The 19,820-nt window shown below is 38.6% G+C and overlaps 1 protein-coding gene across 1 annotated transcript in view; it reads right to left on the bottom strand.

The window, feature by feature from the left end:
• ACSS3 (acyl-CoA synthetase short chain family member 3) overlaps positions 1 to 19,820 on the bottom strand; it is a 155,912-nt gene that overhangs the window by 114,106 nt on the left and 21,986 nt on the right. Inside the window, exon 2 of the mRNA XM_047740345.1 lies at positions 7,868 to 8,012. Coding sequence (XP_047596301.1) covers positions 7,868 to 8,012 — 145 coding nt within the window. The remainder of the gene's footprint in view (positions 1 to 7,867; positions 8,013 to 19,820) is intronic.

Below are 19,820 nucleotides of genomic sequence, written 5' to 3'. Positions count from 1 at the left end.
TAAGTAGTATAAAAAGTATAAAAAGTAGTATAAAAAGTAGTATAAAAAGTATAAAAAGTAGTATAAAAAGTATAAAAAGTAGTATATGAGTAGTATAAAAAGTATACATAAAAATAAACTTATGTATGGAGAAAGTGTCCTGGACTTCAAATCATGGAGAAATAGCTTCTGACATAAAGGGAAGTAAAAAGAAGTGAGTTTACACTTCAAACAATCTCGAAAAATCTGGCTGAAAAAATTCAACAGGATTGGTTGTCTCGTTATTATTTTGGGTTTATGCTTAGACATTTTTATTTTGAATGCATGACTCTAAACATGGGGAAAAGGAAGCTAACGAATATTAAATGTTGCTCTCTTGTTTAATCTATTCCTTCCTATAGTATCTATTAAATTGGTTTTATATTTGTTTTCTTTACATGGTGTATTCTCAGAATCTAATCTAATTTATAATTTATTCAGTTGAGAAGTTAGTCAAAACAGAGTTTCAGCTACAATTTTGGTAAAAATTTAAATCAGTAGTTGGTGCCTACTCATCTATAATTTCAAATGAAATACAAATATGTCTGTCTGCTAAAATATATTTTACAACATGGCATTATACAAAATAGTTCCCAAAAATAATAAGGCTTATGGGGAAATAAGGTTGAGCTAGGACTCAAAAATCAACATAACTGGAGCTCTTTAACATTAGTAAAAATACGATGACAGCATCATGTTCCAATGATCAGTTACGGCTTTAAACAGTGGGACTCAATGCTTCCTGTTCTATGATATTCTGCTGCAGGGCATTCACTTCCAAATTTCCTTGCAAAGAAGGACTAGTCAAAATAGCAGTGTAGATTATGTAGCAATATCATTAATTAATTTTTTAAAACAGGAGAATATCTGCTTAGCTTTAAATTCTCAAAAACCACTTAACTCATCAACCCTTGCACTAAAGGATCTTCATTTTTTTTTTTTCTTACGGTTTTCAGATTTGGATAAGGTGTTCTCTTTAAATTGTGAGAAAGGCACTTCTCCACCTGCTAACAAGGCAACAATCCAATAGGAAAATGAATGGGCAAAAGATATGAATGGGCACTTTAAGAAAGTGGAACAAATGGCCAAGAAACACAGGAAAAAGGGGCTCAAGTTCAGTAGTCACTAGGAAAAAGCAAATTAAAACCATAATGCAGTATCACCACACATTCACCAGAAAGGCCCAAATTTTAAAAAAAGACTTAAGATTCTAAGGGCACCTGGGTGGCTCACTTGGTGAAATAGCTGTCTTCCACTCAGGTCATGATCCCAGAGTTCTGGGATCAAACCCCAGGGCAGGCCCCCTGCTCAGCGGGAAGCCTGCTTCTCCCTCTCCCTCTGCTGCTCCCCCTGCTCATGTGCTTTCTCTCTCTCATTCTCTGTCAAATAAATAAATAAAATTAAAATTAAAAAAGACTTGGGATTCTCAATACCAACTGTTGACAACTGGCATTCTCATACACCGCAACTGGGAATGTAAACTGGTACAACCAGTTTGGAAAACTGTTAAGTGAAACAATCTCATACACAAAAAGTTGGATAGAAAAGCCAGACGCAAATGAGTACACTCTACTACTCAATTTATACAAAGCTCACAGACAAGTAAATGCCATCAGGGATGGTGTATCTAAGTAATAATCCCCTAAAGGCTGAATGAGAAATGACAAAAATGAAGCAGTAACGCATGCTTCTGGGGGCTGGAGCTATTCTGTCTCCTGATCTGGTTATGTGGGCATGTTCTGTGTGTAAAAAATCTAACAAGCATTACATCAGGCTCTGTGTACTAATCTGAATGTATATGACATTTCATTTTAAGTTTAAAAAATGGCATACTAGGAAAAATACCTACACAAAGCACTGTAAATTCAATCTCACACCAGCGTCGTTCACCTACTCACCAAGCATGGAGAAGGTAATTCCCCTTTTAGAGATAATACGTTGTAGCAGAGCTGACTGTCATACAACTCAAGTTTTTATTGCCTATTTAAGAAGTTTAAAGAAAAGAAAACTAAGCATATGCACTCTTGTATCCCTTCACTTCAACAATGCAACGACTGGCAGGGTTGTGGTGTTTACATTTTAGGTTCTTGCTTAAGAAAATGCTGATGATGTGACATACAAAGAAATATCAGATTATCTTTCCCTGATAAGAGTTCTGAGAAGATGGAATTCAGACTTTGAAAAGAGCATCCTAAAGGGCAGAGTTGGAGGAAAGACTTCTCATGGGACATGGCCTTTGACTTCAGAGTAATTTTCTCCTCCAAATTACTCAACCTTCATAATTACAACCACCAGCATAATTATTTTTCAAATAATTACCTTCAGTGGAGATAACAGACATTTTCAGTTTGAATTAAATCAGGAAAATTTAGCACACACTGGATTTCATCAGTTTTCCATATATTCATGAAAATTTCTCAAATGCTTTTTAGAGTTCACACTTTTATTTTGCAAATAAATAAATAAAAATTCACAATTGAGCATCTGCCCTTGGCTCAGGGTCATGACCTCAGGGTCCCAAGATCAAGCCCCACATTGGGTTCCATGCTCAGTGGGGAGCCTGCTTCTCCCTCTTCCCCCTGCTCATGCTCCCTCTTGTGTTATCTCTGTCTCTCTCTCAAATAAATAAATAAAATCTTTGAAAAAATAATTTAAAAATTTTAAAAGATTTTTTTCTTTTTTGACTGAGCACTAGTAGGCAGAGAGGCACGCAGAGAGAGAGGAGGAAGCAGGCTCCCCACCGAAGCAGAGAGCTCAATGCGTGGCTCGATCCCAGGACCACGGGATCACGACCTGAGCCAAAAGGCAGTGGCTTAACCCCCTGAGCCATCCAGGTGCCCTAAATTTAAAAATTTTTTAAAATCACAACTGTTTGAATACCAAGGAAAGCAAACTTACCATACACAAATGGAGGTAAACTCAAAATGAAATTAGAGATAGAGAAAATAAATTCAAAGTAAGAATTTCTAAAAATGATGAACAGTGTATATAATATATACATCCAAATACAAACATAAACTCACACACTCGCCTTTATTTCACTGCTAGAACCACTAACTTGTAAAGAGCTACCAAGAGGAGAACACAATGAACACACACACCTGTCCTGGGATGCAGATCTGAGTTGCAAGTGTGGAAAATTCATGAAGGAAATATTCATCTTGAACTTCCAAGCCAACTGTAAATAAGTTACAATTCTTCACGGGTAGTAAGAGGTCAGAATTTACTTAGAAAGAAGCTCTTGTTATATTACTGATATAATTCAAAGATAAGAAGTTCCTACAATAAAGGAACTTAGAGTCATTTAGAAATTTCAAATCATATTTCCTTCATGCATTCCTTCATCATTCAATACATGTTCACTATGCACCAGTCCCCACTCTGTGAACAGAACAAAGTCCCCTTCCCTCAAGGAAAGTACATCCTAGAAGAGAAAACAACACAAAAGAAGTTAGCTAAGTAAAAGAAAAACAATGGTACTGAGTAATAAATGGCAAAATTAAAAAGATAGCAGAAAAGGGAGGTCTGAAGTGGTGTGGATGTGGGAGCACTTTTATTTAATATGGCTAGGGAAAATCTCATCCAGCTACCATGGAAAATAACATCCAGCTACCATGAACCATAAGATACCTGGAAGAAACACTATCTTAAGCAGAAGGCAGGTAAGTACAAAGGCTTTAAGTCAGGAGTGGAGTAAGCTGAAAGTTAAATGCAGGAGGCAGTGGGCTGGGGTGTACAGTGTTTGGGGCTGGGGTGTGTGGTTCATGGGTCTGGGGTGCATGATGCAGTGGGGCTGGGTGTGCAGTGCATGGGGCTGGGTGTGCAGTGTGTGGGACTGGGATATGCAGTGCAGTGGGGCCAGGTTATGCAATGCAGTGGGGCCAGGGTATACCGTGAATGGGGCCAGGGTGCATGGTGCAGTGGGGCTAGGTGTGCAGTGTGTGGGACCAGGGTATGCAGTGCACTGGGGTCAGGGTATACAGTGCAGTGGGGCTGGGGTATACAGTGCATGGTGCCAGGGTGTGTGGTGCAGTGGGGCTGGGTGTGCAGTGTGTGGGACTAGGTTGTGCAGTGCAGTGGGGTCAGGCTATGCAGTGCAGTGGGGCCAGGGTGTACAGTGCATGGGGCTGGGTGTGGTGCATGGACCTGGGGAGTGCAGTGCGGCGGGGCCGGGGTGCGTGGTGTGGTGGGGCTGGGAGTAAGTTGCAGGAGGTGATGACACAAAACCACAGGTCACAGGGAGGAGTGTCTTTTGTTTTTTTTCTGTGTGGTCAAGACAAAGTACAAATCTGTCGTGTGGTGCTGAGAGTTCTCGGAGTCTGGTTCACTGGAGCCCTATCTCCCTCACTGCTCGTGCTTATACTTTATGCCAAAACCACCGCGGGGGCACTAGGTTCTCCCTTCCCTGAATATCTCCGTATGTGTGATTCCTTCTGTCAGCAGGACTCTCCTTCCCACGATTTCCCTTCCCACTTCTGGTTGTTTGGGCTAATTTTAGGCATTGACTCTTCCAGAAAGCCGTTCTGTGCTTATTAACAGTTGGCTGAGCTGCATGCCTTCCCATGTGTTTCTACAGATCATAACACTGCCCTCTAACACTACCTTTATTACATTTACATAGGGTTCTTAGCTCCTTAAAATTAGGAAATGGGTGCATTTACCTTGTACCCCTTGTTCCCAACAGGGTTTGGCATACAAAACAAACATTTGTTCAATGAATGAACAATGGATCTTGAACCAGGCTCAAATCTCTCTCCAAGAAATCTTAATAAAGGATTGTATAAATGATCAGATCTACATAAAAGGTGACAGTTTTGGAAAAGCTCTACTTCTGAGTCATTCTGTAAAATCGTCAGATCCTTCATGTCACTGAAACAATTTAGCCTAAAATGTGTCTGTTCCCTAATTAAATAAGAAATGCTAACTAACTTAATAAAGTTTTACTTAGCCAGAAACTCCCAGTAGAAATGAGACAGGGGAGATTAAAACAAGTAAAGTACAAAGCCACTTCTCTTTGTTTGCTCTCAATGGCATTACCATTAAATCTTTCTTTCTCTGCCTTCTCTACCTAATAAAATAAAGGCCCCAGGGAACCGGGAGCAGGTAATCAAAGCCAAGCACAATGCCTCCCTCTTTCCTAACACTTCTTCCTTTAGTACTTTAGAGAAGAAAAGCCTGGGGAATCAGAAGCTGTCAGCAGGTGAGAGAAACAGGCCTTTTAAGTACTTTTATGTCAGGCTAAACTGAAACCAATGAACCAGTACAAACCTCAAAAGGGTCTAAGAGTCTAGACTCAATATTAGACAATCAAGATGACTTAGCAGAAATGCTTCTAAGCAAATTGTGTGTGCATTTATCTATACGCTTGCACAATTGATTTAAAAAACAACAGGAAATTATTTAACTCTCCTTAGTTTATGTTTCTCTAAAGCCTTCTCTTTTGGCTCTGATGGTTATGTATCAAATTCAATATTGGTGTAGATAATATTCAGAAATATGTAAGTAAAGTTCCTAATCCGTAGGCTACTTAAGATTCGCCTGTGTCTTAGGCCTTAATATTAATAAAATGAAACTGTGACAATATGCCCAAATCAGAGGAGTAAGTTTTTAATCATAGATAAACCCTCATCTAAAAGCCAAAAATGCAAACCTAAAATAAAACACAGGGTCCAGCAGGTGATCGGGAGACACTACATGATCTCCTATAATAAAACGTGGCCTCAGATGACTAACAGAGTCATTTGCTAATGGAGTTCTTTCTCTCCTCAGCCCCAGTGTGAGCTCTGTTTCTGTATAATTCATTCTGAAAACAGAGTTCACATGTACAGACCAATACAAAGTACCCAACAGTATAAATGTGTCATTATTTTGTTTTGTTCTGTCTTGGGCTGCCTAATGCTTGAACTCCCTTCTTACTGGATTGGAATTCCCCCAGTATGAGTCCTGAGGGAACTAGGGCCCCAATTCCTACTATGAAATCAAAAGAAAAGAAGACATTTCTTCCTCCTCTTTCTGGAGGAAGAAATGCCTGATACTTTAGGCACATGACCTAAAATTGGCCAACTAGGTATGCCTACTATGTCCATCTAGGGGGTTACCTCAAGTCGGCAAGTCTAGTTACCAGACAATGTGTGGTTTCTCCTTAAACTTTTACCTCTGCCCCCTTCTCCCTTGGGGTGTGTCATTTTTCTGAACCTGGTTCTTTAGACTTCCCTTTTCATGAATTCCTCTTATGTTTTAGTCAGCTGAAGCTGGCATTCACCGATAGAACCAGGCTGAGACCTAGCTTGAGCAAAACTGGATTAAATTTCTCTTTTGATTGTTTGCAACAACTCAGGATTGTCCCCATTGCCTTTTTTGGAAATATCTCACAAGTCTAAACAGGAACACTGTTGATGCAAAAGGATATAATTTCTGGGAGTCAAGGAAAGTTGACCAAATTTTCTAAAAACCAAGTAGAAACCCTAAGTAGGTTAAAAAAGCGAAAGAAGACAATGTGCTTTCAAAAGCCTTCATTTAAAAGCAAATGCTTCCAAACCAACTCTGCTACACCAGTAGTTCTCAGCCAGTAACCACCTGCCACCCAGGACACATTCAGCAATGCCTAGAGACATTTTTGGTCATTTCACAACTGCGGGAGGGGCGCTACTGCCTCTCATGGGTAAAGACCAAGAACACTGCCAAACATCTACACTGCATATAACAGCACCCTTAACAGAATTCTCTGGCTTAAAATGTCAATAATGTCGGGGCACGTGGGTGGCTCAGTTGGTTAAGCATCCAACTCTTGATTTTGGCTCAGGTCATGATTTCAGGGTCATGAGATCAAGCCCCGTGTTGGAATCCTTGCTCAGCGGGGAGTCTGCTTCTCTCCCTCTCTCTCTCCTTCTCCCTTTGCCCCTCCCCACTCATACTCTCTAAAATCAATTAATTAAAATAATAAATAAATAAAATCTCAATAGCATCAAAGCAGAAACCCTTCCCTCTACTCTTATCTCCCTTTAAATCGTATGTAAATAAATGCCCCCACAGAGCTAGAATACATGTTGCCCAGTCCACAATCCCCAAAAACTTTTATAATTACTTCTGAAACCTCATTTCTACCCTAATGCTAAAAAAAAATCTGATAATTCATCTGTCAATATTGTGACTCACCCAAAAACTACACAGATGGGAAAGAATAAACAAGGGAAAAAGAGCAAATTAGGGAAACGCACAGTGTGTAGAAAGACCTGTAAAGGGCGAGGAGTGCCGGAGGGCATGACCAGACAACCAAGGTGAATTGGTTGTGTGGGTTGTGTGCATGGCCCAGAAGGTCTGGAAATGAACCTTCGGGAAATGCTTCATTCCAAATGGCTTCTACATCCCGGGCAGGGGGTGGGGCAGATTTTACTCTCTAATAGCAATTTTTAAGGAAAAGGTTTTTAACTGGTTTTTTCTTAAAGAGAAAACTCTTGTGTGTAATGTCAGGTGGTGATCTAACAGGAGGGGAGGCTGGTAGTGGGGAAGTCGGGATGCTGCTTCGCTACGAGGAAAGCGGAAAAGGAGCCAGACTGACATGACGGCAACATAGATGGAAGCAAAGGCCGGGAGAGAACTTAGACATATCCTTAGAGGTTTGCTAAGTTCTCCCTGTAAAATGAGTCTCTTCCAGTTCTGTAACATGTAAAATAAGGGATAAAAACTGTCTCTGAGTTAGCACACCTCTAGTTTTTCCAATGCACCTAAAAGGAAAGCATAGTAGTGTAGGTCAATGAATTAAGCGAAGTAAAGTTACACGATGTGGATGTAGGTTCAGCAATTTCTATATGATTTCCAAGTAACATATACGGAACATTTACGATAGTACCTGCTCCAGAACCTCTTTGTAGGTAATAGTTGCTTTAGTATTTGTCACAGGACTGTCGTAGATGATAGCAATCTTATCTCCTTGACCGTTTTCAATATGACGATCGATGGCATTGTAACAAATGTTAAGCATCCCTTCCACGAACCTGAAAAATTGGAAGGTAAGTGTTAATAATTCTTTCGAAAATATATTGTTGCCTAACTAGTTTGTGTATTTCTAGTCTGGCATCACTGCCCTTAAAATAGTGTTTCCCCATTCATGCTAAGCCAGGTAATGATGTGTACAAAGTAGATATTTAAGATGGCACAGAAGGGACATCTTTCCTTTTTTTTTTTTTTAAGATTTTATTTATTTACTTGAAAGAGAAAGTACACATGCATGAATTGGGGGAGGGGTAGAGGGAGAAGCAGACTCCATGCCGAGCAGGGACCCAGACGTGGGGCTGGATCCTAAGACCCTGGGATCATGACCTGAGCCGAAGGCAGCCCCTTAACTGACTGAGCCATCCATGCGTCCCCAGAAAGGACACCTTTATTTTAATAAATATGTATTTGTTTTGATGTGCACTGAAAAAAAAAATATACCTCACACTTCAAAGGGATAACTTTGTGGGTTTTATTGTTAGGAAGAAACTAAGTATAGAGCACCAAAACAATCTAGGTTACACAGATGAAATGAATTGTATATAGGCCAAGCAAACATCAGGCTGAGAGGACAAATCATAGATGTGTGACTGAGTTTGGGTATCTGCTATAAAAAGACAAACGTACTGGAAAATTCAATTCTTCTTTAAAAGATATATATAGATACAGATATAGATAAATAGATTTTTTTTTTTTTTTGCTTCAATGAAGTGTGATGTCTCTGGTTGCAAAGAGAATAGTTAAGCTCTGTTCTGCATCTTTGAGATGTTTCATAATTTGAATAAAGAATGAACATACACATGAAATTTTAATTAATTTTTTGGAAGACTTTTGCAATTTAGTGCTTTTCATCTCCTAATTGTTCACTAGCTTCCCAGTGAAAATACGGACACCGTGTAGATAGAGATACTTTTTAAGGAACTCTATCTCATTTTTCCAAAAGAAAAGGCTTTGCATTTGCTACTTGTTTAGGAGGAGAGGATTAGAATAAAGTATTCAAATGGACCAGTGGTCTAGTTGTCCCAATGTCAGACTAGCAAATATTGTAACAATGCAAAATAACAGGAAAAAAAAAAAACATTGATGCAAGAAGAAAAAGCCTTGTCAGGTAGCCGAGGCTCACCTCAGGTCTTTGCTCAAAAAGCCCCGTGTGAAATGAGGCAGTGAATTAAAAGCAGCTATAGATTTGGTGGCAGCATGAAGAAATTACACATACAGAACTCAGCAGGCTGAGGCATCGCTGAATCGGGGTCAAATGACCCCACACACTGCAATAATCAGAATATGGCGACCTGACAGCACAGCACAAAAAGTAATTAATGTAAGGATTCTCAATCGCCAACTGTGATAGATTCAGTGTTTGTTCAAAAATATTGTCTCTTGCCCTTGCCCCCACCTCCGTGAGCAGAGACGACTTCCCTGGCCGTGGGCTCCTCTGTGCGAGCACGCTCTGCGGAATCAGCACACAATTCAGGCAGAGCCCTGAACGCACTTGTGCAGCTGGGCTCACTCTCTTTCACCTCCTCTCCCCCGGGAAGAGCCTCCCGGTGCTACAGCTGCCTCCTCAGCCTCCTCCCCAAGCAGGTATTTGCAGGTGGGAGTAGAGCCCAACAGAAGCGGGGAACCCAACCCAGTCAGATGCAGGTCTTGGAGCCAAGTTTCCAGCCATGCCTATCCTGGGTCATCTGACCCCGTGACAACCTCGAGATACCTGGAAATAACCGCTGAATGTGTTGGGATTTGGACATTTTTGGGGTTACTGGATAGGCAGTGTAATTGCGGCCATAATTAGCAAATATGCCAAGAAAAAAGGGTAGTTTGCTCAGCATTTTGTGGCAGAAATAAGGAAAGATGTTTTATAGGATTTTCTCACAAAAATATTTATTTCTGTTTTTTTTTTGTTTTGTTTCTGTTTCTCAGACAGAATATTAGAGTATTGGCTTGCTGGAACACTTGTCAATGTTGTCATTGCTCTTTCTTTTTCTCTATGACTTCCACTCTACCACACTTTGTGCCCAATAATTAATTCCACTCATGACCGTGCACAAAAAAGGGGCCCCCTCAATACTAAAGAACATGAGGAATTCACTTTATCATCTGCTGACTGTTCTTCTACCTCTTTATTTGTTCCCAGTACCTTTCATGGAATCTTCTTCCTCTGTCAAATCTTTGACCAAGATTCCTAAGGTTCCATATCCATCCCTTGGCTCACTCTGCATACACTCTCCGGGTAATCTTTACACTCATATGGCTCCAACTTCCACATATGGCTCGAGCCCTGACCTCCTTTCTGAGTTCTGGACCCTTATAGCCAACAGTCTGCTGGACATGGAAGGGTTTCACAACGAGCGTCCCCAAAACATGCTATTCTGATGTGTGGCTTATTTTGAGCAGAAGACAATCAAGGCCCAAAAGACTCGGGAAGACCTTTAAACTGTGCCCTCCCCCCGGCCCCCACTACTTAACTGCTTCTAAGACTTTAGTTAGATGGCCTGGTCCAGGAAAAGATCTATCACCAAAGGTAACTACAAAGAGTATGGGCCAGGCATGGTAGGCTTGGGGGGACCGCTTGGCAGGACTTATTTGTTCAAATTCCCGGTCTCATGGTCTCTGCAAACAAACATTTGCTCTTTCCATCTTCCTGTGAATTGTCTTCCTTCCCTTTGAAGCTCTAGGCCCTCACCCTCTTCACCTTAGCTCACGATGGCATATAAGCCTCAACAGTCTCTCTTCAAATCTCTCACATCTGTATGAGGCTCCCATACATTCACAATTAGTTTTTTTCCTATTAATTTCATATTATGTCAGTTTAATTAACAGATCAGCCAAAAGAACCTAGAAGAATAGAGTAAAATATTTTCTCACCCAGACAACATCTCTATTTGGAAAGAATAACATGTCCAAAACCATAGTCCTTTTCACCCCACCTCAACCCATTGCCCCATCCCAAGTACAAACTCTCCCCTCCCCCTGTTTTCCATATTTCAAGAAACAACCTCACACCCAGGGACCTGAATTAGAAACCCCAGAGTCAGATTTGATCCCTCATTCTCTACATTCAATTGGCCATATGGAAGATCACATTAATCTCCCTAAGTGTTCCATTCTCACATTGATAACCTGGGTTAGAATTACTGCCTCCTACTTAATCTCCCTGCCTCAGGCCTCAACCCATCCTCTCAAGTCCCCTCTCTATGCTACTAGAATGTTTTTTAGTCCGTAAATCAGACTGAGAAAGACAAATTCCATATGACTTCACTTTTAGGTGGAATCTAAAAAATAAATGAATTAACAAGTAAAAAGGAGAATCCGCTGTGTAAACACAGAGAACAAACTAATGGTTGCGAGGGAAGGAGGTGGGGAGATGGGTGAAGGTAAGAAGGAGATACAGGCTTCCGGTTATGGAATGAATAAGTCACGGAGGTGAAAGGCAAGGCATAAGGAATATAGCGAATGATATTACGACGGCATTTTACAGTAACGGACGGCAGCTACACTTGTGGTGAGCACAGCATAATATAGAGAAGTTCAATCACTATCTTGTACACCTGAAACGAAGGGAACACTGTGTGTCATCACACTCAAATTTTAAAAACAAGTTTTTAAGGAATGTTTTTCCTCAGTGTAAATGTTCTCATACCACAGAGTGCTTAAAGTCATGTAATAGTTGTAATATGAAGTTCAGAATAAAAACTATGTATCTTCCAGGGGCATGCAAAGACCATTCATCTCAGCTTTCTTTCTCCCCATACAGCTTCCCACATTCCAGCTTCAAGGAATTACAAAATGAGTAATTCCTGAGTCCAGTCAGCAACACTCACTGTGGCCATCCTTGACCTTGACCACCACCCAACCCCAGGCAGTTCCACAGCCCTATGCAACAGATCCCTGCCATGGTACTTGTCACATGGCAATGACAACTGGTCTACTTACTTCTATGTTTCCTTCATTATACTGTAAGCTAATTGAAGCAGAGACAATGTCATACTCTCCCTACAATCCTAGGATTTATTATAGCAGTTCTCATATTAGGCATTCAATATATATTTGATAAATGAATGAATAAAAATATTAGTAAACGTCCAAGAAACATTGGATTTATGATCCAGGTAGAGTAGCCAAGGTAGTTTTTGCTATCTCATTTTAAAGTTGAGAGAACAGAGACTTAAAACAAGAATAATTCCCAGGACATTTGGCAAGAAATTGGATAATGCCACACCTGCAACCCAAGACTTTAGACACCTAGACACACATTGGTATTAACATCATATTAATTAATTCATTTATAAATAACTTATTTTCTACCCTCAAGTTCACGGATTCTTTCCTTTGTGGTCTCCATTCTGCTGTCAAGCCAATTCAGTGAATTTTTATTTTGATAATTGCATTTTTCAGTTCTAAAATTTCCACTTGGTTTTTCTTTAGATCTTGTGTCTCTTGGCGGAAGCTTTCTTTAGATTTTTCTCAAGTATTTGAAAATATGTAGTAGTTTCATATTTAAGTTATTAATATCCTAGGGTTTTCTTTTTTAAGGATACCCTTAAAGATATTTAAAGAATTTTTTTTTAAGATTTTTATTTATTTGACAGAGAGAGAGAGATCACAAGTAGGCAGAGAGGCAGGCAGAGAGAGAAGGGGAAGCAGGTTCCCTGCTGAGCAGAGAGCCCGGTGTAGGGCTCAATCCCAGGACCCTGAGGTCACGACCTGAGCTGAAGGCAGAGGCTTAACCCACTGAGCCACCCAGGTGCCCCAAGCCCCAAGATATTTAAAGAATTTTAAGGGTCCCCTTTAGGACAGGCAGAAAGAAAATTCAAATAAAGGGCAGGGCCTGAGGCAGTGTTGCAGTGTTGCAGGAGATAACAAATTGGCATGGCTCCAGAAGTGGTAAGAGTTGATGAATATACCCCTATAAATCGGCTAGACTTAAGAGATTGGTTTACTGTGGCTGACTGGACCAAGTGACCTGCAAGGAACCTCCCAGCTCAAAGATTTGATTATTCTACCATGACAAGATTCTTATTTCATTTTAAATCAAATCATTTCAGTAAAGGTCAATTGAATACCTTCTATGTGCTGTCTCTTCATTGTCCCTTCTAAATTCATGAGCAGGTTTTAAACAGGTTGTCTCCCCAGATTATTAAAATAACTAATGCCCACTATAGACAACTGAGAAAATATACTTTGGGGTATTTTGTTTATATATGTAAATATTTTGCCTCTATGTTTAAGATTACATAGTGAGCCTTTTCCAAGGGCCTGAAAAATTTAAGAAACACCACACATTTAATGATGGCATAATATTCCATCCAATGGCTGTTCAATAATAATGTTAACCCTGTATTGTTGCAAATTGCTTTTCATAATACTGTCATTATTTTAAATGATCTTGGAATGATGTTTCTTATAGAGAAATACTGGTTACATTGTTTTTTATTATATTTGCAGGCAAGATTGCTACAATCAAACACATACATCAAATTTCTTCATTTCTTCTGGAAATATTGAATCAATTTACATTACAAACAGCAATACCTGAAATTCTATTTTATCACACTCTCCAAATACAGATTATTCTCAGTCTTCTTCAGTTTGAGAAGTGAAAAGTAGTTTTAGTTTTGGTTTGACTACTGGTATTAAGTACAATGTCTGATCAAAAGTTTTAAAAGTTTTAAAAGTTCTTTATATTGAACATTGATCTTATGTCTGACATTGTTAGAAATTACGTTCTCAATTTATTCACTAATTTCAATTCATGGTGTTTCTTGACATAAAAAGATCTGAAATTTGTATGCAGTCAAATAAACTCATCATTTTCTTTTGCAATTTCTTCGTCTAAGAAAAATCCATAATACTCTCTTCTGGTTTCATTTTTTACCAGACATATGCCAATAATTTATTCATATATGTATAAAATCTGTATGTAATATACATGATATAGAATATATTATACATATGTATTGTATGATATCTGTGTGTGACTCTATATATATGGATAGGTATATGTATACCTATATATTTATATTTATATAATGATGTGGTAGTACAATTATATTTGTTTATCCATAGTCAATTTTACAAGTATCAATTTTTGTGCAAGCATATATTTTTAAATAATGTTTACTATACTCATTCTTTCATGATGCTCCATTCTTCCCATATGTATTATGCATATATATATATATCAGAGTCTTTGCCAAGGCTATGTAGTTTCTAGATACAGCTACTCGAATGTTCTGTCAGTAGAGTCTTGTAAAGAGTTCTCTTTAAACTCAGTCAGCTTTTACTTCTGTTTAAAAAAGAAAGGAAAAAACTTCATATTCTTTATTCTACCACATCTCGGCCCTGAATTTCTTCTGCAGAAAACTGAAAGAAATCTGAATAACAGAAAAAAATACAAAAGTGAAAATAAATTGATAGCAATAATGGAACCACTAGAAATGGTGCTACCACCCGATCAGAGCGGAGGCAAATTTTGGCCTATATGAAGCAAACAGAAGTAGAATGACTGCTATATCCAGAAGTCATAAAAAAACATGGTAGATCCAAGTGTACTGATAGGGAAAGATTTCCATGACATCTTTTAAGATGAAACAAAGGAAACAATGTGTAGAAAAAAAATCATACAACTGTACCATAGAATATATTTATGGGGAAACCATAAACCCCAAGCAGGTAATAAAGAGGCTCACCAAAAGGCTCTCAGTACAACTCTGAAATAACTCCACAATCAGAGGCAAGTGGGAATAAGAAATGGACCGTAGGTGTTTGGATGGAAAATCCAGACATAAGCCATACAAACATACCCCCACCTACACACACATCACATAAACTCTCACCAGCCCGGTCTAACTTTCTGAAATAGGGAGAGTTTCTGCCTGGATGCTCCTCTAGAATATTTAAGACCTGTAGAACAGGGACAAGATTCTCTGTGATTTCCAGGAGGTCTAGAACCCTACATACCACTGCCACCTGGAAATCCCCTCTTTTCTCTCAAACAATCACAGGAAGAAGGACTCTAGTAACCAAAATCTGTATTTGCTGACACATGAACTAATATTCTTACCTCGATTCTGAAATGTACTTCAGTCAGTTACCTGAAACTGGACACTCAGAAGAGTGTATGTGTGTATGCATGTGTATGTAGCTGTTCATGTATGTGTGTATGTGTGTATATATACATAAATTTATACCACATGCCAATAATTTATTCATATATGTATAAAATCTGTACATAATACATGTGATATAGTATGTATTACATGTATGTATTATATGATATCTCTGTGTATATATATATATGTATGGATAGGTATATGTATACTTACATATTTATATTTGTATAATGATGTGGTGGTAAAATTTTATGTTTATTTATCCATAGTCAATTTTACAAATGTATTATGCATATGTATAAAAAGAAAGAAAGGAAGAAAATTCATATTTTTTTATTCTACCACATCTCGGCCCTGAATTTCTTCTTCAGAAAACTGAATGAAATCTGAGTGTAACTAAAAGCTGACTGAGTTTATAGAGAGAACTTCTCACAAGACTCTACTGACAGAACATTCAAGTAGTTGTATCTAGAAATTTTGCCCTGGCAAAGACTCTGATATATATATATGAGAATATATATGCATAATACATATGTATACACACACACTTATAACAGGACAATATAAAGCTTTGTTATCATAAATAACAAGGGGAAAGATATCTTTTTAACTTTAACAATATATAAAGTGTACCTAAAAATCAATATAAAAAGATTAAAAATCCAGTAAGTAAGGAATCTCGGCATGCTATCCATAGAGGGGGAAAAAACTGATACTGGCCAATAAAAAAAAAAAAAAAAAAAAAGATGCTCACCTTTGCTGAAGATCAGGAAAACAAACAAACATTAAAACAATAATGAGATATTATTTTCCCCCACTGGATTGATATATTGATATAAAGATATGATACACAGTACTTTTAATTCAGCTAAAGCAAGATGCTTATATATTTATCTCTGTGCTGTATAAAAGCACAAGGAGTCTAGAACAATGTGCAAGAAAATATGAATGGTGGTAACGTTGGGTAAAAGAAAAATTGATGGGACAGTATGAAAAGGGATAGTCTATATTTTTCTGTAACAAATACTTCTGTGTGATTTGGTTTTTGCTAACATGCATTAATGAATTAAATGGATGATATAAATATATTTGAATAAAAATATAGATCTTAACAGAAGATTGCTTGGCACTTGGCTTGACTGAATTATCAACTTCATATCATTATAACTACCATTAATGAAAAATGTTAATTAAACCTTTTTTCAATTTTCTTCTAGTAAGAAGGAATATTTCTTATACTTGTGACAACATCTAAACCCAGTTTTAAGGAACTAAAACTTGGATCATTAAATTTTTGCTTCTTCTTTTTATTTATTTTTCTCACCAGAATCAACCTCAAGCAGCTATACAGTATACTAATAATGGCTACATAGAACCTTCGAATCACATAGCTCTATTATAAATCTGTGTTCATCGGATCTGCTTGCTGTCCACTGCGATTTCAGTTGCCCTCATTCCAGGCACTTGTAAAACTGCGCATGAATTGAGGCACATGGTCAGGAAGCTCGCCATGGCGCATGAACACAGCTAGAGAAGTAATGCAGGAAGTCTTCAAGATCCAGCCTGTGTTTTCCACACTTCCTTCTCTCTGTCACAAGGACCAGTGACATTCCAAATGGTGGCTGCCCTGTCCACTGTATTTTTGAGTGAGCACATATGTTATGAAGCAAATTTCCCAGGTAACCAGAGACAAATGTGCATGAATGAGAGACACCTGGGCTATAGATGTCCCTAAAAAGAAGTCAAGACACACCATCATCAGTGTCTGAGTTCACGAAGGTGGACCTGAGAGTCTTCAGAAGGAGCTCCAGTAAGAAGAAAGCTCTTGGCAGGGGTGCCTGGGTGGTTCAGTCTGTTATGTATTTGCGTTTGGCTCAGGTAATGATCCTGGGGTCCCCGGGGTCCTGGGATTTGAGCCCCATGTTGAGCCCTGCCTTGGCACCCCTGCTCAGCCGAGACTATGCTTCTCCCTCTCCCTCTGTGTGCACGCTCTCTCTCAAATAAATAAAATAATTACAAAAGAAGAAGGAGGAGGAGGAGGAGGTCAAGGAGGAGAGGGAGGTCAAGGAGGGGAGGAGAGGTCAAGGAGGGGAGGAGGAGAGGAGGAGGGAGATAAGAAGAAGCAAGCTCTTGAAATTCTTTCTAGACTGCTTTATGCATAATTTTCTATTTTCCCTTGCTTTTTCATTAACCCCTGCTAGTTTACATCTAGCATCTTGTTTGAATTTGACTTCTCTTCTTCCCCTTAGCCTACCCTGAATCCTGTCTTCCTAATACTTGACTTTAGCCCACCCTGTATTTCACACTGACCTTGTTCATCAAAAGGGTTAAACTGGAGTGTGTACTTGGCCCACACACTGGGCTGAGTGGATGAAGGTAGGTAGAGATCTCAAAGATTTGTAAGAGGTTGGGAGCCTGACGAGTTTCATAGTCTTGATCTCTAGGTACTGGAAGAAACTAGTGCCAAATGTTCACATGATTCTTCTATTCCCACAGTCTCATGATTCCCAACCTTCTGATGGTTGAGAGCTAAAATTTTGTTAATTAGGCATGTACGTATTAAACCAGTTTTCAAACATTATAAAAGGAAATAAAACTCTGACACTAAAAAAAAAAGAAAACTTCTTTCAGAGGGAAAAATTGATAGCATTTACTCTGTGAATCTGATTACCCAGGTACAGAAAGTGGAACTGGTAAAGTTTAAAATATTCCTTTCAATTTCACCACACCCTCCTATTTCAAGAATAAAACATACCATATGTTCAATAGTGTGACCTATGAAATTCTTTTACAAACTGCCATATTTCAATCTGTAAGAAACAATTGTTGAAAGAAAGAGACACCTAACACAACCATATTTGGGTTTTTTTCTTTTTAAGATTTTATTTATTTATTTGAGAGAAGGAGAGACAGAGACAGACAGAGAAAGCACAAGTGAGGCAGAGGGAGAGGAAGAAGCAGACCCTCCACTAAGGAGAGAGCCCAACATGGGGTCTCAATCCCAGGACCCTGGGATCCTGACTTGAGCCAAAGGCAGATGCTTAACCAACTGAGCCACCCAGGTGCCCCAGCACAACCATATTTGGTAGTCACAGTCCTGCAACCTTCTGTGTAGTCCCAGCTTCTGATTTCTGTACTGGTCATACATTCACCATTAATTAACTGGAAAGTCCAACTTACAATTTACCTTCTGATAGGAGCTCCCTTCCTTGGATCATGCTATAATTTCCTTCCTTGACGACCACCTATTTGGGTCTTTATTTTGGCACAATTTCAGGGAAAAAAAAGTTCAAGCTCTTTTTTAAAAGTTAAATAAACCCAAGGATAACATATTGAAAACAATTCAAAGATGATGGATATATTTGGCTAGCTATATACTAAAATACTAAATCCATGCTAAGATAGTGAGGAATGTATAACCATGATAAGAAACAATTCATCATTTTATAGGCAGACTTTTGGCAGATTACAACCCCCAATGTTAACTATCAATAATGATCTTCTTTTCAAAAGTTTTTTTATCCAGCAAATTTAACAGTAATTTGTTGTTGGTTAGAACTGAGACTATAAAGAAACTGGGGAAAATATAATTGGGAACATGTCCACCACTCTAAAAGCCAGAATGATTTGCAATAACTGTAATAGGAAGTAAAATGTGGCAAATTTGCTGGCAGAGGTAGAAACAAAGTATGATGAAAGTACAGTAAAAAACAGATTAATTCCAGCTAGAGGAATGTGGTTAGGAACAGGAGGATGTTGAAATGAATGTAGTATATTTGTTATAACGGTCTGAACTTTGAAGTAAAAAAATCAGAGTTCAAATATCAGGCATTTCAGGTACTAAATGTAGGACTGCAGGCAAATTAACGTGCTTAGGTCTTTCTTCCTCCATCTATAAAACCGGGAAAATAAAACAAAATAAAAAACAAAGAGCACTTACTCTGTGCCAAGACAATACTATGAACAGTTAACACAAATTCATTCAATTCTCATAATGACTCTGTAGATACTAATATCATCTTCATCTTACAGATAAGGAAACTGAGGCAGAGAGAAGTTAAGTGCCCTCCCAGTGGACTACATGTCAAACAGTCAGGCTCCAAGTCACAACCACTTATTCTGTGTTGTAAAATGTACTCTACAAGCACAATTTTATACACATTTCATTGACTCCTTTCAATAATTCTATCAGTTAATTACTATTTTATACACACAAGTGGGGAAACTGGCTTAGGTAAGTTATGAAAGCACAGTTTTGTGGCAATGGATACGACAGGCTAAAGGGAGGGGGACTATGGCCAGATTTCTTGAATAATAGAGTTGCAGGGATAGAGATGGAAGGCAGGAAGGGGTGTGAGAAATATGGAACACTGAAAAAAGAATTTTAGAGAAAAAGAGGAAGAGAATGCAAAGAATGCATCCTAAAGAAACCAGGGCTCAAGAGGAATCAGCAAACTTTAGCCACATGCCAACTCTAGCCCACAATCTGTTTGTGTAAATAAAGTTTTACTGAAACACAACCACACTCAACTGTTTACATACTCTCTGTGGTTGCTTTTGCTTGATAACAGCAGAACTGAGTGTTTGCAATGGAAACTTACTGGCCCATAAAGTCAAAAATATTTACTATTTGGCCTCTTAAAGAAAAACTTTGCCAATCCTGTCTCTAGAGAAGACTTGTACAACAGAAATTTCTGT

Source organism: Lutra lutra, chromosome 8, assembly GCF_902655055.1.
Source record: "Lutra lutra chromosome 8, mLutLut1.2, whole genome shotgun sequence".
Classification (NCBI taxonomy): Eukaryota; Metazoa; Chordata; class Mammalia; order Carnivora; family Mustelidae; genus Lutra; species Lutra lutra.
The sequence above is the reverse complement of the archived record's forward strand: the minus strand, read 5'-3'. Positions and strand labels throughout refer to the sequence as shown.